A 26,107-nucleotide genomic window follows, 5' to 3' on the forward strand; every position below is an offset into this window, starting at 1 on the left:
CGAAGCAGCGGCGCAAGCGAGAGCTGTATTAATACCCTCTGACGGCGCGCGTCATGTCCCAGAGTCGCGTTCTTCTTGAGCTCTAGAGCTGTAGCCGATACGTCAATTAGTGTTCCATTGACCCGCATACCGAATCGTGGAAGCATGAAGCTCTCTCTGACTTTCGCCTCGTCGCTGCTGGTCGCGGCCGTCGCCGCCCAGAACGGCACCTACACGAACGGCACCTGCACGCCCACCTACAAGAACCCCAATGCCACCATTGACGACAGAGTGTCTGACCTTCTTAGGCGCATGACTATTGAGGAGAAGACTGCCCAATTGATCCAGGCCGATATTCGTGACTACCTCAACCTGACCGATGGCCGCTTCAACCAGAGTGGTCTGGCCTGGGCTGCTGAGAACAGAGCCAACTCCATCTGGACTGGACTCTACACCAATATGTCTACCGTCTCTTATGGAGCCAAGTTAGCCCAGGACTACCTGTTGCACAACACCACGCTGGGTGAGTTGGGACGCGATCAAATGGACCGAGTGAGATGCTGAGACTCTCTAGGTATCCCGGCTTTCATCCAGAGCGAGGGAATCCACGGCTTTCTTGCCCTCAATGCCACCATCTTCAACTCGCCCATTGCCCACGGTTGCTCGTGGAACCCTGAACTGGTCGAGAAGATGGCCAGAGTCATTGCCATCGAGTCCAAGGCTCTCGGCGTGAACCAGATCTTTGCCCCCGTGGTAGATTTGGCTCGTGAGCTGAGATTCGGGCGTGTGGAGGAGACCTACGGCGAGGACCCCTTCTTGTATGTGCCATTGACTGCAGAAACAAACAACCCAGACTGACACAGTGTAGGGTCGGCGAGTACGGATACCACTACACCAAGGGCCTTCAGGAGGAGGGCGTTTGCGCCATGGTCAAGCACTTTGCTGCCTTCGCTACCCCTGAGCAGGGCGTCAACACTGCTCCCGTTCACGGCGGCCCCAGAGAGCTTCGTACCACCTACCTTCCTGCGTTCAAGCGCGCCATCTTTGATGCCGATGCCTGGAGCATCATGTCTTCCTACAACGCCTACGACGGCGTCCCGACTGTGGCCGACCACCATCTGTTGACCGAGATTCTCCGCGAGGAATGGGGCTACGAATACTACGTCATCGTAAGTTGATCCGGCATTGGCCTTGAGCTTGGCTAACGAGACCCAGTCCGACGCTGGTGGTACCGCCCGTCTGGCCAACGCCTTCTTCGTTTGCGGAGAGACTGACGATTCTTGCATCACCCTGAACGTAAGTGTCCTAATCATACTTTCGGCCCGTGACTATTTGCTCACATGAGAATAGGCACTGCCTGCTGGCAACGACGCCGAGATGGGTGGTGGACGCTACAGCTTCCAGTACATCCCCGAACTCGTCGCCAATGGAACTCTGCCCGAGGACGTTGTTGACACCGCTGTTTCCCGTGTCCTTCGTGCCAAGTTCAAGTCCGGTATCTTCGAGCACCCCTACACCGCTGTCCCCGACGACCAGTTTTTCGACTACATCAATACCGAAGAGCACCGCAAGATTGCCCGCGACCTCGACGCCGAGAGTATCATTCTGCTCGAGAACCACAACGAGACCTTGCCCCTGAAGAAGGATGCCCATGTTGCTGTCATTGGTCCCATGGCTCACGGCTATGTCAACGTAAGCTGCCCACTCAGACAGACCACAGCCGAGCGCTAACAACACTCAGTACGGCGACTATGTCATCCATACCGCTATGGAGCGCGGCGTCACTCCCCTCGACGGTATCCGAGCCGCCAGTGAGGGCACTGTCACCTATGCCAAGGGTGCTGAGCGCTGGTCCAACGACGAGGCCGGCTTCCCCGAGGCCATCGCTGCTGCCGAGGCCGCCGACGTCGCCGTCGTCATTGTCGGGACCTGGTCTCGTGACCAGGACGAGCTCTGGGCGGGTCTGAACGCCACCACCGGTGAACACATTGACGTCCACGACTTCAAGCTCGTCGGCGCCATGGGCCGCCTTGTCAAGGCCGTCATTGACACCGGCAAGCCCACCGTCGTCATCTTCAGCTCCGGAAAGCCCATCACCGAGCCCTGGATCTCGGACGAGGCCGGCGCTCTGGTCCAGATGTTTTACCAGGGCGAGGAGGGTGGCCACGCGCTGGCCGACATCCTGTACGGTAACGTGAACCCCTCCGGCAAGCTCTCCGTCGCCTTCCCCTACGACGTCGGCACCACCCCCGTCTACTACGACTACCTCAACTCCGCCCGCGCCTGGCCCAACCCGGGTAAGGAGTACCCCAATGGCACCTTGGTCTTTGGCAACAACTACGTCCTGTCGAGTCCTCTGCCCCTGTACGAGGTAAGCATAAAACCGACCAGATTCACAGTGAGAACGCGCTTCTGACATGATTGCAGTTCGGTTACGGTCTGTCCTATAGCACCTTCGACTACACCGACATCAGTGTCTCCTCGTCGAGCGTTTCCCCGACCGACACCGTCACACTCAACGTCAAGGTGACCAACAACTCAACCCGCGACGGCGCCGAGGTCGTCCAGGTCTACGTCAAAGACATGATTTCTTCCATCGTTGTGCCCAACAAGGAGCTTCGTGGCTTCTCAAAGGTCTTCATCAAGGCCGGCGAGACCGCCGATGTCTCGGTCGACCTGCCCGTCTCCGCCTGGGGCCTGTGGGACAAGAAGCTGCAGTACGTTGTCGAGCCTGGCGACTTCACCGTCTTCGTTGGCTCCTCCAGCGACGATCTTCGTGGCAACGCCACCGTGACAGTTGTGTAGAAGGGGTGGATCGTGCTTGCTTGGGCCGTCTTTGAGTTGCCGCTAGACAGTGGGAATCTGGGTTCAAACGTTCAACAAGTATGACACAACCTTGGGCCAGCTTTGGCCGCCTTCTCTGTAGATATTTACTTATAATGTTTGAACGAAAAAGACAAAGAGCAATGAACTACATTGGTCGAAAGTCTGATGAACACGCACGACTTTCTTGCTTTCCTCCCCCGCAACCTAACTTGACCGTAAAAGTTCGTGGTGAACTACTCTCGGATCACTTCACGCGCCGGCACGCACCATCTCGAAGACGATATACTTTAGCAGCAGCTTTATCGACGCCCACGCAACCAAGGCCTGCCATCGCTCTTCTATTCCGTATGTCGTTTCGACCTGCTTCTCCGACTTACGCATCATGTGTCCCAGAAGGTTTGTAGAAAACTTCCGGATCCGTCGGCGGGCTTCGCCTCTGCAAGAACCATGGCTTTCTGCTAGCTTCCCATGCCTTGCTCCCCATTAACTCTCCTCAGATAACGAGATTGGAGGGGTTGGGCCAGTTCGCAGAGCAGAACCGTTTGCTACTGCTTCCCCAAAGAGGGAAGCACATCGTAACTCCGAATCTTCCTTTCCATCTCGAGTAGAACCCAGCGAGGGAGGGGGAGAGATTGTCAGGCAAGACTTGCCTGAACCCAATGACGGGACTACGACCCTTTGTCCATGACCAACGTCCAGGCGGCCTCACGACCTCCCGGTTCGAGTTTCTGTTTCGTTTCCCCCTCAAAGCCCAGCTCACTTCCCTCCGAATCGTACCATCGCTCCGCTGTCTCTCCCTCGGACGTCGGATGAAAGGCGTCCGCAGGGGGGGAAGGAACGCGCGCGGGCTTAGCAACCTCATGATATACCGTAGCAATCGGTAACAGTAGTCGTTGTGCTTCCGTCCGGTGTGTGCTGATGTGTCGCATAGGAGAGGGGGGGAAACGCCACGTTCCCGCTTTTTGCTTTTTCTGGTGACCAGTTTTGGCGAGCTGCGGTAATAACATGTTGGCTGATATGTGCGTGGCCGAACGGTTTCCGTGCTCATCCTGTGATTATCACACAGGTGCCAAGACCGTGTATTTGTAAAAAGTTGGAAAAACCACCTCCCCATCCCCCATCTCACAATCGGGTTCTGATACACGAACCGCCCTGCCAATATGCCCACCTGCCAGGCCCCCCTTCTTCGCCGCCGTGGCTTTGTTTTTCTCCTTCTCGCCTGACGTCCAACTTGGAGCCACAATTGTCAAACCCGAACGCCTCGAAAGAAACCGAACAACGGATGCAACGCACGGCCGCGTCATGAACTTGCCGTATCCATTTTTCTATAGCCAGAATGTTTCGTTCGCCTTACCTTTCTGTGCCAAGAAAAAAAAACCCCCCCCAGAAAAAAAATCTCAACTCCAAAAAGGGCAGGACGTCGAGTGACCTGGCTTGCTCATGACAAGTCTTGGCAGGGTGGCCGTTTCTTCCGGGCTCGGTTCACCTTGCCTAGTTCCCACTGCATTCCATCCATGCCTTATACTTACTCCACCATGCCTCAACGCTGTTCGAGTGTCACCCAAACAGTCGAGTGACGCTCTGCCAAGGAAGCCAATCTCGTTTGGCGTCCATGCTGGCTCTGCCTTTCTCAGTTGATCTGCCTTCCACCACATCATCGGGCTCCTCTTCGTCATAACCCCCCAAGAGGCAAATCAGATAAATAGATGGAAAAATGTTCGTACCGGGGTGCGCTCGGCGCGGAGATGTGCCTGTGCATCCTGCGGGCCCACACCCAAAGGGGAAAAAAGGCAAGGCAAGCGATATGTAGGTAGTGTACGATATGTGTACACCACCACTTGACCCGTGCATACAGTGGGGGGTCAGAAGTGTGGAATCACCCCACCTTAAAGCGCGTCCTGACGCGTCTTCCTCTATACATCGATTTTTTCCTTTCTCCCATAACTTCAGGAAATAGAGGCCAATTTATAAGCTTTTTCTTCTCATTTATCAGGAAATCGAAAGCCTAACAATGAGTTATCAAGAGATCAGCGGATCGCGATTGTGGCCTTTGTGCTAGCTGGCCGAAGTTACTGCAACGCAGCTATAGTCTTCAACTGCTCCTATAAGGCAGTCGCCAACACACTTCAACAATACCGAGAAAGCCAATCTTTTAAGTCTACGCCCCGAAAAGGCAAGCCACCAAAACTTAATAGGCAGGAAAAAAAGGCAATTATCAAGTTTACTCGCTATAACTTCCAGGTTATCTACTTAGAGCTTACTAAGTCTTAGAAAGGCCAAGTTAGCCTTAGTACTATTAAGCAGACTTTACAAGACACTAACTTTCGCAAATAAAAGGCTATAAAAAGGCTATTTATTACTAGAAAAGCAGCATTAAAGAGGCTTACTTTTACTAGAGAATAGCTACAAAAAATTAAGGAGTTAATAATAGTACTTTTATCTCTAGACTTACCTCTTATATAGGCCTTTTTGCTGATTTTCTTCTTATATAGACCTAGTTCTCTGACAAGAACTTATACCAAAATAACTCCTTATTGCCTTTAGCCTAAGTATTTAGATTCCCTTCTAAGCGCTAAGATAAGTAATTTATTAACCTAATAAGCTATATTAAAGCAAATATCTTAATTATAGTGTAGGCAATAATATAGAAAGAGGGTTAAAGTAAACTTATCTTTCTTGTGAGAGATACAACCACCTAGAAGCAGAGATATAGCTCTAATAGCTATATATTATACCTAAAAGAAAAATATCTTCTTAATAGAAACAAAATATGTTATTTTATATATAATAATGCGCCTATATATAATGCTATAAAGACCATAGATTAGATACTTAACTAGGGGATCTCCTAGATAAACTAGCCCTTATATTCGCCAGATCTCAACCTAATTAAGTATTATTAGCGTATAATAAAAGATAACCTATAAAAGCTATACCTAGAAGCATTTAACCTTAGGAAAAACGAGCTAGATATCAAAAGATTTAAGGAGCAATTATAGGCAGCATAAAAAACAATCCTATAAGAGAAAATACAAGCGTTAATTAAGTCATTACCGAGGCGCTTAATGTAACAGACGCTGACAGTGACGTCGGTCGCAAGGACCCTTTGACTCTATGGCCTAACCAATTGACCCAATTGACCCAAAAGATCCGTCAGTGCTTGCACGCGTGCAAGCCCTGCTGTCAACACTGCTTATATGCCCTTGTGACGTACAACCATCGGGCTAGGGGAGTTGTGCTATTACACTTAAAGGCAGTTGTAAAAGCATAAGGTTAGTATACACGATACTGACCAGTAAACTTAGGGCTTTAATTTAACTATAGTCTTACTATATAATTCAAAAAGTTGATAGTTTTGTTGCTGGATGAAGTGATGGGGTGAAAATGCAGGTGGCTGGGTGAAGCGGGGGTGATTCCACACTTCTGACCCCCCACTGTACATCGTACCGCCGATACTGATGCGAGATATACATAGTAGGGCCAACAGGAAACGCCAGGCAAATCAAGGTTCTAGAAACACCGCCGCCTTCGTCGCCATCGTCGTCGGCGGAACTCGCCCACGCTGTTGCAGGGAAACGCATGTGCGAGACAAGTCTCCCCATCAATCAGTTCCACATGCAACCCTTGCCCACCGTCCTCCTCCCCCCCCCCCCCCCCCCCCCCCCCCCCCCCCCCCCCCCCCCCCCCCCCCCCCCTCCTTTTCGTCCGGAGTTTGGACCCCCGCTGCTTCAAACTGTCTGAAATCATATTTATAGGCGCAGCAGTGACACCATGCCCATCCCCTCCTTGGTTGACACTCGCGTGCATGCCATCATACCACTGTAGTACGCAGCACACACAGCAGAGCCTGGCATCCCTCGCACAAGGGTCCACGGGGCAGAGAGAGAGGGGGGGGGAAGAGAGAAAGAGCAGCATGCCCCTTGCAGTAGTCGTACGGGAGGGAGGGAAGGCTCTGCAGGTGCAGGCATGCATCGCGCTGTCACTGTTGCACCATTTCCACCCCTTCTCCCCTCTGCCTCTTACCTTCCGCCGTGCAGTAATCCTCCGGCCCGTAGGATAACCTTATACACGACATGGTTAAATCGTAACAGCCTAGCCCCTTCTTCTCGCTCTCGGCCGTTCAGGGTGCAGGCAGTAACAAACAGACAGTACCTGCAAGTTCGGATTTGCGTGTGGGAAGACTAACAGTCGCTCCAAGCTCCGATGCAAACAGAAAAAGCAAAGCAAGGCTGGGTTTCCTACCAGTAGTTAGGGTATGTACCTAGGGCGGCTGTGCTCGAAAAAGCTTCTCATCTGCCTTTTCCCAGGGTAACGGGTCCGTCCCTGATTCGGGACCCTCGCTACGCTTTTCTCAACGTCGCTTCATCTTTCTTGGTCTCTTTTCTCACCAACCCCCTTTCGTGTCCGCCATCTACTTCATACGAGGCGGCTGCTTGGCATCCTGTCTTTTCTTTTGCCGTTTCCATCGACCCCCCTACCAATGCTCCCACTATTACTCTGTTCCAAGACGCCAACCAATGTGGAGTAGAAAGTTTTATTGAGCCTACCCATTCAACTATCGCGCTGGCCTTTCGAAGTGTCTCCGGCGACTGAGCAGAAACGACATTGTGGGTTGTTTCTCGTGATCCGATCAGAGTCCAACTCTGTCGTTGCCGCGGTTGTGTTTTGTCGCACAACGGCCTGATAAGACGGTACCAGAATAGAGCATATGACGGTTCGAATGCTCGGAACTATTGACGCGTAAACATATATGATAGCATGTCATGGTGATGGCCAATCCTAGTAATGTTTTGCCAGTCCTATTTCGGGGGGTTGCTATCGTACAAGAAGATTTTCCATTTCCGTGCCTTTATATCGCGAGACTAATAAATATTGTGTACCCTCATATATCAGTTTACACCATGAAAAATGCTCATGTGAGGTTAACCTGATAATGCTCCGAAACAAAAAAGAAGTTGCCTGTTGTGCCCGTACGCGTTTGTTGTGTGGTTTACGGGGCGAGGTCCACATATAGCAACGTCACTACTATTATACAAAGTTCCCGGCAGCTAGTTGCACCAGGGATGATAGCAAAGAAATAAAAGAGTGTGGTAGATTTTGTGAGAGTTGCTGTCGGTATCCACTAACAGTCCGTCCCTTCCTGGTTTCGCGTGACAAAATCTGGCGCAGCATTGGCGAATAACAAGCATTAATCCTCTGCTATCAAAGTCCAGTCGAACGCGGGATGGCTTTCGCTCTTCGTCCGTCCTAGTGTGGTCCTGAGGAAGTGAAAGGGCTGGTCGCTCGGCTGCACGGGGGGTTGGTTCCTCTTGCGGGAGACAAGTCGAGGGGAAAGTGGGGAAGTCGGATTCCCCGATGGTGTTGCTAATGGCTTAGGCAAAGATACCGACGATTGACATGCCAGCAGCTGAAGAAGAGTTAGTCTGAGATTGGATGAACGAGGTGGCAATCTTCTACTGACCTCCGGCAAGGACGTAGCAGAACGCAGTGATCTTGTCTTTGCTGGTGAGAATGCGGTTGGCCTCTTCTGAAAGGAAATCCTCAGCCAAGAGGTCGACCAGGGCGGCGTAGAGGAGCAGGCCGGAAGAACTGGACCATGTTAGCTCAGATCTCTGTCACTTGATAATTGTAACTTACATTGCGTTGAACACACCGACGATGATGAGACCGAAGGCGCTTTCGGGATCGTAGGTGCTTCTGGTGAGCAGTCCGATGGCTTGTCCAATGGGAGCCGTAGTACCGAAAGCGACGACTAACACCCACGGACGGATGCTGCCCTTGGGATACGGAACGGCGGCAATACGGGAACCCAGACCAAGACCCTCGAACATTTGGTGGAACAAGATGGCGACGAGAAGGACAATGAAGCCGTCAACGGTGATGGAAATGGTCATGCCAACGAACACCGAGTGAAACAGGATACCACCTTCGAGCATGGTAATGTTAAGAGACATCTTACGGTACACGGCAGGGTCAACCATTTGGCCCTCTTCATCGTAAAAGGGGTCTTCTTTCTTGACCTCTGTCACGGCAACCTGCGACGACGTTTGCTTCTCCTGGGTGGTGCGGATCATGTTCATCATCTCCATGCGCTGACGCACGTACTGCTCGTAGAAAACAACGAACCAAGGAGGCATATCCGAGTCGGACAAGTTGTTTACGGGCTGCTCGCCGTAGGCGGGGACGCGGGACTTCTCATCGCCGTATGTGCGCTGGGCCATTCTCTTCTCAAAGTCGATGCTGTCATCGTCGGCGTCGAAACTGTCCTGATCGAATCGCGGGGGTCGCGCTGGGGCAACTTGCGTCGGACCATGACCATGCGAGTGCATCACATCGCCAGTGGGACCTCCGTGGGAATGGCCTCCAATCTTGGCATTAATCCACATCTCGATAGTAAACAAAATGAACATGGACCCCATCATGATAGCTCCGGGGAGCGGCGGGTAGTCATCAGTGAAGAGATCGGGAAGGCATGGGTTCATGAGATTGCCAAAGGCGGTTGGCAGAAGCTGCGACACGTTAGACGCGATCCCGTTGAATTAAGAGACGGACTGGACTGATCCACTTACATGAACAAAGGCCGTTGCAATGAGCACACCAGTACCGAAATGCTTGCATGCAAAGAAGACCTTGGGGGGCACCTTCAACCACTTGACCTTCTTGGCCACCACGGGAAATCCAGCGCCTGAAGCCCTTGAGTTAGTACGTTGCGCCACAAAGTCCGTCGAGGCTTGTTCTGCATACCAAAGATCGAAAAGGCCAAGACCAAAACTATGTCAAGTTAGTCAGACTGCTCTATACCACAACGTCCCTCAGGTTCCAGCTTACAAAGGCCGGCAACGTGCAATCCAACGTCGTACTCGGTGCCGCCTGTGTTTCCACCGCCGCATTGCGGCTTGGGCTCCTTCATTCCGTCCATCTCGATTAAAAAATCGTATGTGTTGCGAGAAAAGAGTTACTACCTGATTGGTAACCCTAGAATAAAAAGAGAAGAGAAATCGAAGAAGAGTAAAGGCAGCCAAAGGATCCGGGGCCGCCTACAGCCAGCTACTCATTTGCGAAATAAAGGCAACAGAAAACAAGGGGACACAAGAAGCTGTCCCGCAGCTTCAAAAGTAGAACAGACGAAAGTGCTGATCAAGTCCCCGCTGTCGTAATTTAGAGTGCACAAGGGAAAGGAGTGAACAAAAAGAGAAATGAAGCAAAGAAAAAAAACGGAAGGAAGAAACGGGCGATAGAAAGATAGAACGACAACAGACGCTCTTGTGACGAGCAGAAAAGGCTTGGTTGAAGTCTGGGCTCGACTTGCTTTAATATGCTTTGCGTATGACAGCCCGCACAAAGACTGCCCATGTACCGACGGGTAAGGCAAGATTAAACGTCGACATGGGACATAGCAGTGGGACCTGGGCCGCCCAGTCGATTCAGAAATAGAAGACGTTGTCAAGGATGGAAGAGCTGAGGATGGACGAGCCTTAGCGAGTTCGTGATGGGGGACGTGGCCTTAGCGTCCGCCTCGCGGGAAGCGGGAGGCGGGAGGACCTGAACGGAAACAAGGTTCAACGTGGGTGGCCGTGAGTGTATTGGGGGCGAGGAAGGGGGCGAGGAAGAGGGCGGGAGAGTAGGTCAACCACGCTTAGGCATTGCAGTCGCTGCGGTGCCTGACACCCAGGTCGTCTCTAGCATCGATGACCCCGGGCGCCATCAAGGTCCGATGTGGTTCGTTCTAGCATGATTTGCCGGTAGAGGCGAGACTGGGTGTCTGAGAGCCCGGTTCGACCTGACAGATGAGAAACAAGTGACGGTGTATGGGCAACAGATCGGATGGGACGGGCCAGCAGTGGCCAATCCAGCCACTCGTCTCGAATCGACCGGCTTCGCACGCTTTGTCGACCTTGGCGAACAACATTGATAATGGGTATAATGGCTGATGATGATGAACAACATCCAAAACGAGACGACGGTCGATCCTCCACCGGGTAACTGCCAAGCGGGAAGGGGGGTTGTGTCGTGGGGCGCGCGTCGAACGGGGTCTGCCAGCCGGCATTTGGAAAATTTGGGTTGTGTGAAACGGAGGCGACCGGGGTCCAACGGCTAGGGACACCCGTCGGAGAATTCCTTAACTCGATTTGACTTTAGTGAGGCTTCATCGCGGACAGCCACACCCAACGGGAAGCGCGGGGGAGGGGGGAGGCTAGAGGCGGAAGGCCCGGGGAAGACTAGGCAAGCGGCAGCGGGACCGGCGCAGCCGTCCAAAGCCAAGAGTCGAGCCAAGAGCCGTGACACACTTGTCCCCTTTTCCTCGAGTTAATGTTAATTGGCAACTCTGCTGTTGGGCTTGTCTTGTTGGCTTGGCTGGGCTGGGGTTCAGGAAAAGGCAGAGACGGCCATCGACAGTGTCTTTGCCTTTGCACCTCACATATCTTCCGCCCCTCGATTTTTTCACGCAAAACTACCGCGACCTGCTTCCGGGTTGCGCTTCGCCTTCTGGGGTCGTCTCGGGGTGTCTACTCCGCCAGTGTCTCGCACGCTGCTGCATTTCCCGTATCGGCCTGGCAGTCGAGGGTAACCTTTTGCCTGGCTAGCGACGGCCACCGCGACGACGCCGGTCGGGGCGTGGGCGGAAGTGGAGGCTGGCTGGCGTCCATGGCAAAATAGCTGAGAACCCCAGGTAAGAGAATGACTCCGAATGGGCTCACTGATGGGATGGGATGACAGTCCGGCGCCGAGACCTCGTCAATCGTCCCGCAACGAGGGTTTCTGATCAGGGCTTGTAAAACTTGGGGAGCCAAGAAAGCTGATGGAAAAGAGGAGCTCTTGGTGTCTGAGATGACAGATAATGGGGCCAGTCGAGGGCAGGCCGCGTCTTGTTGCTATTGATGGTAAAAAAGCAACTATTACATCCGAGCAATAGTTGCAATCTAGCTGGAGTTGATGCGAAGAGGAGAAGCTGGAGACGATGCGGAGCGGGGCGATGGCGTCTTCTTGTCGTTCATTCTTGCTTCGGAACGAAACAAACAAGCAACTTGTTCCGGGCCTCCAGCTAAAGGCCCTCGGCAAAACTCTGCTAATCTGTCATGGTGGTCCCTCCAAGTCTCGTGATAGGCGGTAAGAGCAAAGAACCAACGGCATGCTTCGGATTACGCTCCAGCGTCGACCTTACCCAAAACTCTGTAACAGCCCCAAACTCTTGGCAGAGTGGCCGTCGCTTCCTGTCTCTGCCGTACCCACGCGGGTTTTGGGGCTGCCGTCCGTGTGAAACACGTCCTTGGCCAATCGGCGTCGCATTCGCTCAGACCGCGTTCTGATCGTCCTCGCCAGATATTGGCCAGCTATGCAGCACATTGGTAGCATCTTCATGGCGATGGCAGGGTCACCTCTGCCATTCGCCCTCGAGCTAGGCCCGATGTGACCCTTTGCTTCCTCGACTCTGCTTGCCAACTGCGCTGCTCCCTCGCTTACAGTTGTAAGTCAGCCCGGCACGACCTGTCTTGACCAGGAAGACGCAAATAGATGCCCCCTGAGCAGTCAACCTCGTGCGCCATCATCACCACTCGACTGGCCGAACGGTGGAGTAGTAATGACAGGAAACAAGCGGGAAAGCCTCCTGGAGACACACAAACTTGCATCTTTTCGTCATTCGGCCAGGGTTTGGTTTCCCCTCTCGAGGTCTAGCCCACCGGGAATGCATTGAAGCAAGCCTTCGGCAGCGAGCTTACTGCTCTCCTGTTAAGTCCAGGACCTAAGGGGCCGACTTTGTGGCCGGTTACCTCCCCCGGATGTCACGGGGGAGAAGCATGACATGAACAACACGTAGGATGCCATGAATGCTTAATATATGACTACCACTCTCTAGTCGCATCATCACCTTCTTTCTACATCCCCATCTACCAAGCCCGAACCCAGCTCAATAGTTCCCAAAAATGCATACTCCACGCGAGTCTCAGGACGGCGGCCAACCATCATCTAGTACGTGGGTTTCGGCTCAGTCTCTTTCTTGGTCACACACCCCTTCCCCCCCTCCCCTCACCAAGCGCTCTTCGCCTCACCAGCTCCCTCCAGATGCTGGTTCATCACATCCTCCCAGAGATGTGCAAAGAGCTACTCGCATCGGGTTGCCCTGCCCACTGACCACCACTGGCCATTGCTTCATCCCACTTTGCAACGAACCAGCCTTTGCTGACCGTCACTCCAGCCGCCTCAGCCGGGGCAAACTCTGTCGGTCACCAGGAAAGTAATTCGAATGGTGAAGCGAACAAGGAACTCAACAACCACCATGAGCCCAACACAGACACCATCTCGCCTACTCCGGCTTCTGGCACGGACAACAAAGTTGCGACCAAAGGACTAGTCACGTCTACCTCGAATGACACTGCCAACAAGAATGAGGTCGTTAGAACCTCTTCCAGAGGCTCATACTCCAATGTCGACGCCGAAGACGCCATCACCGTTGACACTTACCGCCCAGATCCCTACGACTTTGGTCGACACCGTCGTGACAATGTCTCCAAGAAGCAGATGGCCATTGAGCATCCCAAGGGCAACAAGAGGAAGCTGAAGAAGTTCTACAACCGACAGAATGAGCTCATTGACCAGTTCCTTGGTGCCGAGGACGAAGAAAGACTACAGGTCGCCGAAGATGCGCGAGTAGGGCCCAAAATCAAGTTCGCCGTCAACGCCTCCTTCACAGTCAACTTTTGTCTCTTCGTCATCCAGCTCTATGCTGCCGTTTCTACTGGGTCTCTTTCGGTAAACTGGAACCCAAGTCCCTGTTCTTGTGGACTCTGTTGACTCGTGAAATCCAGCTATTTGCTACTGCAGCCGACGCCTTCGTTAGTAAACCCCTTTGCCCCCAAACGGTATTGCCGTAGAGTCTGACCAAGAGATGATGCCTAGATGGACCTAGTCTCATCCTTTGTGATGCTCATCACCTCAAGGATGGCGGCCAGGCCTAGTGTATACAAGTACCCTGTCGTAAGTTATCGCGACGCCTTGGCAAGGGGCTTTCCAGCGTCTGACAGAGAGGCAATAATAGGGACGAACCAGGATCGAGACGATCGGTATCATCCTTTTCTGTGCACTGATGACTACCGTTGCCATCCAGCTTTTGGTAAGTTGCCAAGTGATGTGTGGCTGGGTTGTTTGAGACGCTGATCTGGGGCACAGGTTGAGTCAGGCCGCGCACTCGCCGAGGGCGCAAGGACTTCTGAGAAGTTGCACATTGTGCCCATTGTTATCGTCAGTGTAGCCATCTTTGCCAAGGGCTCCTTGATGGTGTACTGTTTTGCATACCGAAAGTACCCCTCAGTGCATGTCTTCTTCGTATGGTCATCCCATCCACCCCTTCGGATGACATCTGCTAAGAGAAGCGTAGATCGACCACCGCAATGACATCGTCGTCAATACCTTCGGTCTTATCATGTCTGTCGTCGGAGAACGATTCGTGTGGTATCTGGACCCCATTGGTGCCATATGCATCGCACTGCTCATCCTGTTTTCCTGGGTTTCAAATGCTTTTGATCAGGTTTGGCTCCTGGTCGGAAAGTCAGCGCCAAGGGACTTTGTCTCTAAGCTCATTTATATGGCAATGACTCACGACACTCGAATCCTCAAGGTTGACACGGTAAGAAACTTGTTGCCGAGCGTGTCGAAGCCGTCTGACCGTGAACAGTGCCGAGCGTATCATGCGGGGCAGAGATACTACGTCGAGATTGATATTGTCATGGATGAGTCAACTCCTCTGAGAATCTCCCATGACGTTGCACAGGATTTGCAGCGAAAGGTTGAAGGTAAGATCATTTCGTGGCGGTGCGGAATCGTACACATCTGACTTTGTCGATCAGGACTAGGAGATGTCGAAAGAGCGTTCGTCCACGTCGACTACTCAGAGGCGCACGACCCTCACGAAGAGCACAAGCCATTGTAAGTACCATCACAACTTGCGTTATGGCCAGTTTCTTACCGCATCGTCTTCAGGTACGAGAGACATTCAAAGAAGACCAAGAGAACGTTGAAGGAGATCCTTCTACGAACGAAGAAGGACACAACCCAAGTGAGTGAGACCGAGATTGCCAGCGGCCGAAACTCAGCTTGATGAAAGGAAGGATGGACGTTGAAGAGGGAAAAGTGCGAGCAATAAAAGGGAAACAACAAGTGATGGGGACAAGCCACTTGGCGTTTGGGCTGCAATATTGTATAATCTGTTTTATCAAATCTCCACGATGTCGTTGTAAGAAAGGTGTGCTTAGCCATTGCGTACCTGGTTTCGACATGGGTACGCAACGGCGGGAAAGAACGGGAACAGGCGGGGACGAGTCTGCAACAACTGCGGTGCCACAATAACCTGCAGTAATGCGGCTTCCCGAGCGGCTTCGGCGGGCCATGAAACGAATATGGGGACGGCAATTGGTGCTCCCCGCAGAGACACATAGAGAAAAATACACAGAGAAACGTAATTCTTTAGCTTGTGAAGCAGAAATTACAACCTCGCAAGGGTTTGCTATCCCTGCCTGAAGCCTCACAAGTGTCTGAAGTGTCTGTTTCTTTGCCACCATGATGGCGCTGTCGTCGAGAACCCCGAACAAGGTAGTGTAAGTGCTGTCGTGGCATGTGGATGCTTGGCGTGATGTGCGCGTCGCGTCAACTGCGAAATTGCTTGCTCGAACTCCCTATTTAGTGATCGCCAAGTAAAGTGAGCAACGGACTTGGCGGTTGGGGCAGCATGAGACGGTGCAGCCAAGCAGTTTGGGCGAGCTGTAGTCCTGCCCCAGACTCGAAGGCTTGGCTGTATGTCTATCTGCCCATCAACCCCAGTCTTGGCTTGGCGGAGGAAGGGTTCGGATAATGGGACGGGCTCACTGAGCCGATCGGAGGGGGCTGAGGGGGTGGTGGGACGAAAGGGGACGTGCATGCGGATGGGCTGATGTCGATACACAAAGGGGCATATTCCATGTTCCACCTCCATGACAAATGGTCCACATTGACAACAACGTTCAGGGTGCTGGGTATTCTCTGACTAACGGCCGGGTGCTCTTATCCACTCAAAGAGCCATCACGATCTTAACGATAAAGTGCCAGGTAGTTTCGAGAATATGTTCGGAATGGTTCTCCCTACGAGCATGGTGGCTATGATGCTTGCCCTTCGAGGTGCCTCGTCTCTTCACTCGCGTATGTTGCAGTCAAACTCACATGTTTTGACCTGGTGGGAGACTTTACAGGTTTTGTGGGCTACATCCAGTCATGAGTTTACACACCTGGCTTGGCTCCTAGCTCAAGACTTACGGCTATTGCAATGTAGAAGTAGAGAATGGCTTGGAACCACAACGGTGTCTGCAAGATATGGTCATCGATGATCAAATCAAGTGAGAACTTCTCCTTTATCAAACGAATCCATGCCCATTTGATTGATGTATTCTAAAACACGAAACCCCTTTCCAACTGCTGTTTTTAGTATTAGGATGGTTTACAGTAATCCATCTGCCTTAAACGATGATATCCACCAAATCAGACGCGGCATACAAGGTCTGGGAGAAGTTGAAAAGCGGACGTATCGATGCAGTGACAGGAGCTTTGGTTCAAGGTGTCGGCAGTTCTTGATGACTCAGTCACACTTCATGTTCAGTAATGTCTTTAATAGATCCACAAAGCTTTGGTTCGCTCACTCGAATGAGAGTGTTGATGGCGCAGGTTCTAGGGCCAGGTGGTGAAGCCGATGAAGCTACGCAGTTTCGGCCAGGTTCGGCGGCGGATCCGGGTGGGGCACCCAATGGCCCCACACCCAGCCTCATACTACCTTACAGTAACTTCCGGCTTCCAAGGCTTCCTAATCCCAAACACCATGCACATTACATCTACTCCAAGAAAACCATGCCTTCCAGGTTAGATATCTCGTCGATTAAGTATACAAGATACAGACAAAAACTTGGAGAAAAAAGAAAGAAAGAAAATGGCACTTCATAACAGCAATAGGTATATCTTATCCTTTCGTCAAAGGAAGCGTTTGCACGATAGTCGGCGACGAGAGTTGGTAACAGGTACTGTGCCCAAGCCACTCCGTTGCAGGAAAAAAGCAAAATCATTTCTGTAGTCGTCTCGCATTCTTTGATCGACAAACTCATTGTTTCGTTTAAAGTGTTTTTCTGCGCCATAACTCTGCAGCTGCTAGAGACACCTCACCGACCATGAAGCTGGTATTGGCCGCTGGTTCTTGGCATGGCGTTGTGTAACATCTTGGTTTTATGCACTACCGTAGGGTACCCCATTGAATCTGGATACTGGGGTTCAGTCAGCTAGTGCTTCGGCCATAACATATCTATCAGGGGATATCTCTTGAGATTGGTCAACGTAACCACAAATTGCATAGATTTCCTTCTAAATCTCCCAGCATCCATGTGCTGTCGATCTTATATTTCCACCACTGAAGTGGCTTATCAAGTCATGACGTAGAGAGTCAATCGCTGGAGATGCTGGAAAGCTGAAAGACTGATCCAAATACGCCCCAGTCTACCCCCGGATGATCAATGGGGCTAGGGAACACATTGGACAGTCACGAGTGTTGACATACTACCACCACAACTCAGCTACTCGAAGATATGTGCACATATATCTCCGGAACGAGTCAGAAACTGACAGTGATAAGTAGACTAGTATGGTCCTGGCGAGCGGGCAGTGCAGCAACTTCCTGGTCATCCTGCAAAGCCCAAAGCAAACGCCTCAATTGTCTTGCCACGAGCTTTCCCACGGCTTCATTCTTTCACAGACAGCATTTGGGTTTGGGCAAATCTTTATTTCTCTTCTCTTTTTGTAGAGGTCACAAAAGCCGGTATTGTTAGATGACGAGGGTCTGGTTTTTAACCCGAGTTTGACTGCAGCTCGTGCGAGATGGTGATTTGTTGGATCAGGCCAACTACAAAGGTTCAATCCACCATGCTGAAGCCGAAAACCGATTGTTGGAAGAGTATTGGGAATCCAATGACTATCTAAAACAATGCAAAACGAATCCTGTCCTCTGAGTGCTTCGACTCAGGAGGACTCCAAAAGATGAACGCCCTCTATTTGTAAGCAGGTACGGAGCGCCAGAGGAAAACGCTTTCAGCAGACAACTGAGTTCAGTGATTTCTTGGTTGGTGTGAATGAAATCTCGTAAAATTAGTTTCAAAAAAGCTAGCTTTTCCGAGGCCACGACAGCACGAGGGCGATTCAATGGTTGATCAAACTGACAATGCTGGATAAACAGCTGTGAACACAACCTAATCACCTCTCCAGCGTGAATGTTGTGCCAAATAGTAGTGACATTGAAAAAAATGCATATCAGATATATTTAATTACGGGCTTCATTGTCATGGATGGGCACTGCCATCCAGCAAGCATAGAATCCGATGAATCAGGTCTTTTCAACCATTGCATCAAGACAACCAAAGTCGAACTTGGGAAGGTTGAGCCTCTCAACAACCTGGGAACTGGTGAAGATAATTCGGGATGTGCCCACGAACCTTAACAGAATATGCCCCTTCGCCACAATCTATAGAGTCTTCAGCGTATCATTGAAGACTTTCGCTAGAATCAATACTGACCGCACAGTGAATATCACGTGAAGAAAAGCATCTGTTCCCAACACACATGCAGAAGCCCAACATCTCATTCGCAATCCATCCATCGCCTTATTCCCCAAGGTTGAGAACTGGACGATAAGTACGCAGCTTGTCTAACAGATTCTGGCAATTAGTTAACCATTCCCCTTCCCACGTGCTAGTATTCGGCCACGGCCTCGAGGAGTATGGCGGAGGTTGGCTCTCGGAAGCTCTCTCGATGACGTCTGAGATTATTCGCGTCCATGGCGCAAACAGGTGGTACTAAGATACGGATGACGCTTAAATCTCAATACCCGAGATATATTCTATAAAGATCGTGGGATATATCGCAACGTCCGACGACTGCGTCACCTTGGAGGACTGACAGCATCATGAAAAAGGTGCTGTGATTCAGGGTTTGTGGCAGAAGCTCCTAATCCGTATCCAGTGTTGCCCCGTGGAAGGTTTGACTTGTTTCCAAATCCAAACAACCCATAACCTGTTTGGGAAGGCTTGAAAAATGGTTTTAATTGCTGATTCACTTTGACCATGCACAGCTAGGAGTGTGCTATCGGTTGGGGCGCAGATGGACAATGGCATCCACCCTTATGCCTCGTTAGGACCTGAACTCTGCTAGATTATTTTTTCCTGAGACAATTGCGTACTTACCTGATAATATCGAAATGAAGAGCAACCTCCTGGGCCCTTGTAGGTGTTAAAGTCGGTACACAACCTGGGGCCAACTTTCATACATCATACTCCTCCCTACCGCCTGAGAGGACCTTTTTACAGTTACTCCGGGATTCGGCTTCTTCTCAGCGCTCGAGCGAGCCGCTTTCTAAGTGAGCTCCTGGATTGGAAGATTTGTCTCCAGGCTGGAATTGGGTTGGAAAATGACATGAGGTTTCCCCTGAATTCCCGCTGAAGACCTGTCTTTTGGGATCGGCTATACGCGTCGAGAGCTCGACCCGGCCATTTGGGAAAGAGGGAAAGGCGTTGGTAGTAATACCTTACGGTCTGTTCGACAATAAAGTGAGTGCCGCGATATATAAGCTATGCAAGCGGGACTCTACTCCAATAGTTTAATACAGAGGGATTTCCTATAAGTCTGCGACGTGAGACGAAAACAAGGCACATCATGACTATGATTACTAGGAAAGCATAGACGCAACATCCCATTTTCACATTGAACAAAGATTTTGAGCTGCCCCGGTACTTAGTTTCCGATATGTTAGGCTGGAAAAAGATTTTAATTTTCCTGGGGCCGAGATTGAGATCCGTCCTTAGGTGACTGGAGGCCTAAGCAGGAGGTGGCCGGTCCCGAACAGGAGACTCTACTTGGAACCACTTCTGTGATCTTGGATCAAGATTGATCTGGTAATTTATGCCGTAACATAATTAATTACTTTGAATGTGTAGGATGTACGGTTATAGTACTTCAATGTGGTGGATTCACAGCGTATTTCATAAGAGGTTTTCCTGCGTCCATGGCAATGCCATGCCTCCAGGCCTTGCAGCTCCCGTCTTCTGCTCACATCCAATTTAATGGAGGATACAGGCTCAAATGATTTAGGCCACGTTTGAAATATCTCGAATATCAATTCTTCATCTGATTCGGCCTTCCGTGACTGGTGAAGCTCGCCAAGGGAGGATTGCAGGTGCGCAGATGAGAGAGGCAGAAACACCACGTTAAGTACCTAGTCATTGATTTCTACAATGCTTACTGGTGCGGCTCTTTTCGCTTGTATTATTCAATATATTTACTAGAAATACGAAGGCAACCCAACCACTGCCTAGCCCTCTCTAGTTTAGCTAAGTTGGCGCATATATTCATCCTGAAAGGTGAGCGCATAGCTCCATACCAATCCAGATACTGAAAGTCAGAACTCGCGGTATAGTCGGTCCGGAGTACTGTATAACAGCCTTCGTGTGGGCGCAGAATGAGATTCGATGAACCGCTTGAACACCTCGAGCGGCATGGCTTGTTTCAGAGACCACAACCTGTAGGCAAGTCCGCAATACTCATGATTGTAGGCATACCCCTACCTTTCCCAAGTCGATTCGGTGAGAAGTGACAGTCGAGGTTGCTCCATAAAGGTTCATTAAGGCCCACTACCAAGCATGCCCGGGGAGTGGGAGGCCTTCGTCCATTTTGGCGACGATGGACCCGTTTAGAGACGGAAGTTTGCCCCAGCCTTGGACCAGAATTGGTGATGACTCAACTTCAGTAATAGCGAACTCTGGCGTAAGGTTTGTCTGACTAACGTTTAAAGTTCAGGAAATCAATATACATTGAAAGACAAAGTCGGCAACCGAGCCTTAGTTCCATCAACCGAGTCATTTGGCTGTAGCAATATTAGGCGTCTTCGCATGACCGTATCTAAATAGCAAGCAAAAACACTCCTGTGGCTGGGAGATGGCAGAATGGGTTACTGCTACAGCAATCAGAAATGAGATTTGAGTAAAAAAGCTTATAAGAGGCTGGCTTTGAAGCAATCAAGCGCGGACCCACCCCAACCAAGGTCTTGAGGGATCAACGAGATGCTGTCACTGTCCATTACCTATCAGTATGCTGCATTACACCATTTCAACCGTTACCTTGTTCAGTTCCACGTATTTATACACTCTAACATAAGGAGAGATTTGTCGTTTCAAGCTTGAACTAATGGCTGTAGGACTATGGCCTGGGCGTCTGTCTATTGCGCCGATATTGGGAACCAGAACGACCGTGAAGCGCACAAGAGGCTCACAAAAGTTTGCTGTGGCAGAAACACTTTCTCCAGGGTACGTGGGTCCGACATATGCCGCGGCTTTTGACTGCAGTGCAGTCACCGGCGCCGGAGACTGGGCTTTACTGACAGTTCATCCCCCTCGCAGAACGTTTGCCAGCTCTCGACTCCATAGATTTCTGAGACTGCATCAGAGGTAGCGGCAAGGCGTGCAACGGCGCTAGATAGATGTCTCTCGGGGCAAAAGGGAGAAACTCGGCCGCCAGACATCCACTAGAAAGGGATTTGAGAACTCAGCACGGAGCGTCGTGAACATTGAAAACTGCATTTTGGCCATAAAATACCAGCACTATAACAAACCATGCACTTCAAACTGGATAAAGGAATACTGCAGATAGACAACGCAAGGTATTGTTTGTTTCTTGGTTGCACAAGTTTGAGATTGCAAGGGTTTGCCGCTCTCTAGGAGATGATCAACCCTGAAGGGAGAGCACAAAAGAGGCAAAGGTGCCATAGATGAACTACCATTGAGGACCAATCAGTGAAAAAAGCTCTTGAAAATATCTGCTTGAAACCCTATGGTCGCCTTTCTCAACCCGTTATCGTATGCATTTCGGTGCCTTCGAGTCTAATCCGGTACACCATAGCGCCGGGTCCCAATTATGGATCCCCGGGTCCCGGTGTCCAATGGTGCACGTCCCCTCCGTAGCCTCCGGACTGAGACAGGGATGAGCGTCGGTAAAAGGACCAACTCTTAATCCGGCGCAATCGCGCATCGCCAAAATTTCGGGGGACAAGCTAACCACGCCCTCACGCATCAGCAAGCCTCCGAGGAAGGCGACGACGACGACGACAACGACGAACCCGAAAGAGCATACGGAGCTCCTCTTCCCTCAGCGACAACCGGTCAATTGACCGCAATCTCCTAATCCATCGAAACACAAACCATCCCAATCGAGACGCCGGGTTCCAACCCCGAGAAAACCGCCCGTCATGAGGCCCTCTCCCATCCTGCAGGTGCTCAAGTACAAGCACCTGCGCTTGACGACAAAGGACGTCAACAAGGGCTTCTACAAGGGAAACCGAACGGGAGCCATGGGTCGCCACACCAAGTTTGGTGGATACGTCATTGAGTGGCACAAGGTGCGGACGTACGTCGTGCCCGAGGGCTTGAAGGACACCAAGGTTGGTTTTGACTCTTCCCCTTCGCTTTTTCCTTCCCCCCAAAGCTGCAGGCTTCAGGAAAATACGGCGATTACAACGATTTCGCTGACATAACTCGACTTTCCTAGCTCACACCCTTCGTCTCCGAGGCCGTCCGGCCCCTGAAGGGAACCTACCCCTCGAAAGAGGGTCCCCGCGACCCTCAGCTCTACCTCGACACCTGGAAGCAGCAGAACGGCGTCGATTAAAAGGATTTCAGGGACGGAGTTAGTGGTATAGGCAGAGAGAAACGAGAATTGCCTGAATAACGAGCGTCAGCTGGCGTTGGAACAACACAAAAGATCGGGGGGTTGTGAGCCCCGAATTGAGTGTACAAGAGCTGTATATACCCTCGACATTGTAACAATATGTAAAACATTAACGCAAAATGGGGAGCGTTCGAAAGGGTGCAACCTTTCCATTAGCCAGAAACTGGTAGGCTAAGCCAAGAAACCACAAGCTATCACTGTACACTACGAATACAAACTAGGGGTATTGGTTAAATTATGTGCACATTTACGCAGTCTGCTCAACGTTCCCATTAACAACCTCCTTTCCCTTGCCCTTTGCAAGAGGGAGATCCTCTGCCGCCGTGACAAAGTTGTCGAGCTGGGGACGGGTGTGCTCAGCCTCGGCGACCTGCGTTGTGGCCTCGGAAGCGGATGCCCCATTGAGGTCAGAAGTCTCCGCTCGGCTCATAGGCGGCATGGGACTGATCGGTCGACTGTCGCCTCCAGACATAAGCGTCATCATGCTCGCCGTCTCTGCGTCTTTCTTGCCAAGACTGAAGGGCAAGGCGATGCCATCGAGGAAAGGCCGCTTACCGGCGACGCCAGTCCCAGCCACAAAGTCGGGATCTTGGTGACCAGCGGCACTAGCGGCCTCCTCGTTCTGCTTTTCCTGCTCTTTTCTCATCTCGATGAGAGCAGCCACCGGGGTCTCTTCTGCCGCGGTGGTCAGAGACTCTTCAACTTGGGAGTCGGATGCTTGCAATGTCTGGTTTTCATCCATGACAACCCGTCTCGTAGTTCCGGGCGACTCAACCGGTACTGGCTCCTGGTTCTCGACATCTTCGAACGACCTGGCTCCCTCGCCACCTCTCGGCGAGACCTGTGAAAAATTCGTCTTTGCATCAGAGCCCCCTTTCTTCTCTCTTCCCATTGTCGTCTCGTCGTGCTTTGAGCCCCAAAGTGACCACAACGCTAAACCAATGCTCTTGGTCTTCTTCCTGTCGATCAACTCCTCCGATGCTTTCCTTCGCCCTGCCAGGGCAGCTGGTGGTGGCTTCTCACCGTCACCAAAGTCTATATAGCCATCTGCGAGATCTTTGATGATAGACTTGTGTACTTTTGCCTTGGCGCTTGAAAATTTCTTGTCGAACTGGGCCTTGGTGTTGAGCCATCTCCTGACCGGGGTTTCCTTAACAAGACCAACATCTTCCAACTTCATGGTACAGCCTGGCAGTTCCGATTCAGGAGCAAGATCATGGACAACGCCGTGAGTGGTAATTCTCTGTCGGATCATATGCTTCTTGAACGACGGTAGTGGCATACCGGCCTTGCCGACCTTTTCTGGAGGAGATGGGGTTTCTGTCTGTTCTTGATGAGGATTATCGGAATCAGAGGCCGAACTTGAAATCTCAGAAATGTCGTCGTCATCCAAGATCTCAACCTCTGCCTGTTGTGCCCTCGCAAGGGCCCAGGCGCCAAACTGCGCAGCCGCTCGATACATGTGCTTGGCGGGCCGCGTGAAGCTGAGAGTCGGGGCCACGTGACAGAGGTCGTCCCAGACCTGGAGCTGTACATCCGTGGGCTTATACTGCTGCAACTGTGCCAGGCCTGCTTTGTCGAGACCAGGTGGCGGATATTTAGCCGGGTTGGCGCATTTGTGTGCAAGGTAGATCTGCTCGTCGCGGAGAACTTCACCACCTCCCACCATAATCAGCAGCGGCGGGAGCCCACCGAGGGTTGGCTGCATGACAGGGCTGACCAACGGGTGCGATAGCAAAGCATTCGTCGTGTACAACTGAAGCTGTTAGCATTGTCGAGAAGCTAGGGCCAGCGAACCTACCTGAATCTGATCCTTGACTGTAATGAGCTCGCCGTTGATAGTCACAGATATCTGCAACGCGGTCTTGCGAGGATCTCCGTTATCCGAAGAGTTGGGGTTACCCTCCACGGCTCCACCCTCCTCGTTCAAAGCAATCGGTGGAGCCTGCTTCTTCTCAAGAGTATTGAGTTTCGTGGCACTCTTCTCTTTGCCCGCTCGTGCCTTGATGGCCTGCTCTCTCATCATCTCCATGTCGTCCTCGTTCGGGGGCGGCCAAGCCCTGGATGGCTTGTGATGGAAACCAGAAGACGGGATATAGTCAAGCGCATTATCGCCAGAGACACTGGGGAATGAGTGGGTGAGATCAACCCACGGACTGATGAGGACGGCTCCAGCCGGAAGTGGGATGCCCTGATCTCTCAGGATGCACAAGATGGACAAGACCATACCGCCACCCGCTGAGTCGCCAGCCAGCACAATAGTGGTGGGATCCTGAACGGTAAGTAGGTAGAGGTAGGCCGCCAAACAGTCCTGTAAGCCGCAGGGAAAGGGGAACTGCGGCGCCAGTCGATAACGCGGTGCGAACACTCTCGCCTTCAGCTTGCGAGCATGCCGCTGCATCTGGTATCGGTGCTCGTCAACGCTGCCGAAGAAGTAGGCTCCTCCATGGACGTAGAGCATCACCCTCTTGGTCGCGCCGCCGTTCTTCTTCCGCTCGTGGTAGTCGGCTCGCATCTCGACCCACTCGGCCTTGAGCGGGCTCTGCGGCTTCCGCCATTTCCACCATTTCCGACCGCCCACCGCCTGGACGCCTGCGGGCCCCAATTGTCCCTCAATCAGTTCAGCGGATCTCTCAATCTGGGCCTCAGGGATCGCAACGTCCTCGACCTTGACCCATTGTGGATGAGGAACCCATTGAGCCGTGAACGCCTGCAGTTCCTCGACGGTGTGGTGAGAAGCGAATTCGAGGAATGATCGGACGAGGTGCAGGCCCTCGTCGTAGGACAAATGGGCATCCGGTCGCTGCTTCGATACCTTGCGGTTGAGATACTAGTTGGAGGTCAGTTGTCTGTACGTTCCGCAACGGACCGACCGGGCTGCATCGCGTTCCTGTAACGACGGATCCGGGAAAAGCTAGGGGGGGGACAAGGCGGAATAGGGGACTCACATGTGAGAAGAGGGTGGATACGACGGTTGGCGTTACGGCGAATGACACCGAAGTGGTGTTGAGCTTCAACGGGTTCATGGTCGGTCACGTTTGGGTGAAGCCAGCGACTGAAATTGCAGCTCTCCCCGTCGACGGCGGACGGTGGACGGACAAACGAGGCTTTTTGAAGCTCCCGGTCAATGGCCGATGCTTGTGAGTTGTGAACAGACCATAACGTCGTTGAGGAGCACAGAGCAAAGCCGGCCTTGAAACTTCCCCAGAGCTCGATCCCGGAATAGGGGACTGGTGACATCACTGCAGCGCCCAAGTGGATGGCAATGTCCGCCAAGCGAGACCAGCAGCGGAAGACTGTTTTGAGTGCTCAGAGCTTCCAAGAGTATTGTCACGGGTATGAAAACAAACCCCATACATGTGAAGATTTATGAAGTTGTTTTTGTACGTTCCATTGTGCCACTTGGTGAGACAACCCGGCATTTATTCTTCGTTGAACCTTACCTCTGTCAGCGGCCATCTTCATGAATTTGGTAGCCCAATCTAAGAGGACCCTGCCTAGACTCGATTGCGGGGCCACCGGGAAGCCCCGC

At 51.8% G+C, this 26,107-nt stretch overlaps 5 protein-coding genes across 5 annotated transcripts; 3 read left to right on the plus strand and 2 right to left on the minus strand.

Annotated features, from left to right (window-relative positions):
* Positions 1 to 144: 144 nt before the first annotated feature.
* ColSpa_06724 (periplasmic beta-glucosidase) lies at positions 145 to 2,784 on the plus strand (the record flags this gene model as incomplete). Its single annotated transcript, XM_049272936.1, has 7 exons — positions 145 to 502; positions 554 to 797; positions 848 to 1,148; positions 1,195 to 1,275; positions 1,330 to 1,671; positions 1,700 to 2,350; positions 2,407 to 2,784. The coding sequence occupies 7 exons, from the start codon at positions 145 to 147 to the stop codon at positions 2,782 to 2,784; spliced, it is 2,355 nt and encodes a 784-aa protein (XP_049128893.1).
* Positions 2,785 to 8,258: 5,474 nt separating this feature from the next.
* On the minus strand, positions 8,259 to 9,724 carry ColSpa_06725 (zinc-regulated transporter 2; the record flags this gene model as incomplete). The annotated part of the gene is made up of 4 exons (XM_049272937.1): positions 8,259 to 8,394; positions 8,443 to 9,314; positions 9,375 to 9,490; positions 9,634 to 9,724. 4 exons carry the CDS (start codon positions 9,722 to 9,724, stop codon positions 8,259 to 8,261), a joined length of 1,215 nt encoding a protein of 404 aa, XP_049128894.1.
* Positions 9,725 to 12,728: 3,004 nt separating this feature from the next.
* Positions 12,729 to 14,899, plus strand: ColSpa_06726 (metal tolerance protein 7; the record flags this gene model as incomplete). The annotated part of the gene is made up of 9 exons (XM_049272938.1): positions 12,729 to 12,774; positions 13,001 to 13,554; positions 13,702 to 13,779; positions 13,841 to 13,915; positions 13,972 to 14,127; positions 14,180 to 14,428; positions 14,477 to 14,594; positions 14,649 to 14,727; positions 14,782 to 14,899. The coding sequence occupies 9 exons, from the start codon at positions 12,729 to 12,731 to the stop codon at positions 14,897 to 14,899; spliced, it is 1,473 nt and encodes a 490-aa protein (XP_049128895.1).
* A 7,197-nt stretch (positions 14,900 to 22,096) lies between these two features.
* ColSpa_06727 (54S ribosomal protein L27, mitochondrial) lies at positions 22,097 to 22,515 on the plus strand (the record flags this gene model as incomplete). The annotated part of the gene is made up of 2 exons (XM_049272939.1): positions 22,097 to 22,288; positions 22,396 to 22,515. 2 exons carry the CDS (start codon positions 22,097 to 22,099, stop codon positions 22,513 to 22,515), a joined length of 312 nt encoding a protein of 103 aa, XP_049128896.1.
* Positions 22,516 to 22,822: 307 nt separating this feature from the next.
* Positions 22,823 to 25,601, minus strand: ColSpa_06728 (AB hydrolase superfamily protein; the record flags this gene model as incomplete). The annotated part of the gene is made up of 3 exons (XM_049272940.1): positions 22,823 to 24,337; positions 24,377 to 25,405; positions 25,524 to 25,601. The coding sequence occupies 3 exons, from the start codon at positions 25,599 to 25,601 to the stop codon at positions 22,823 to 22,825; spliced, it is 2,622 nt and encodes an 873-aa protein (XP_049128897.1).
* Positions 25,602 to 26,107: the final 506 nt, after the last annotated feature.

The sequence above is a fragment of the Colletotrichum spaethianum genome, assembly GCF_022836535.1.
Source record: "Colletotrichum spaethianum MAFF 239500 DNA, contig16, whole genome shotgun sequence".
NCBI lineage: Eukaryota > Fungi > Ascomycota > Sordariomycetes > Glomerellales > Glomerellaceae > Colletotrichum > Colletotrichum spaethianum.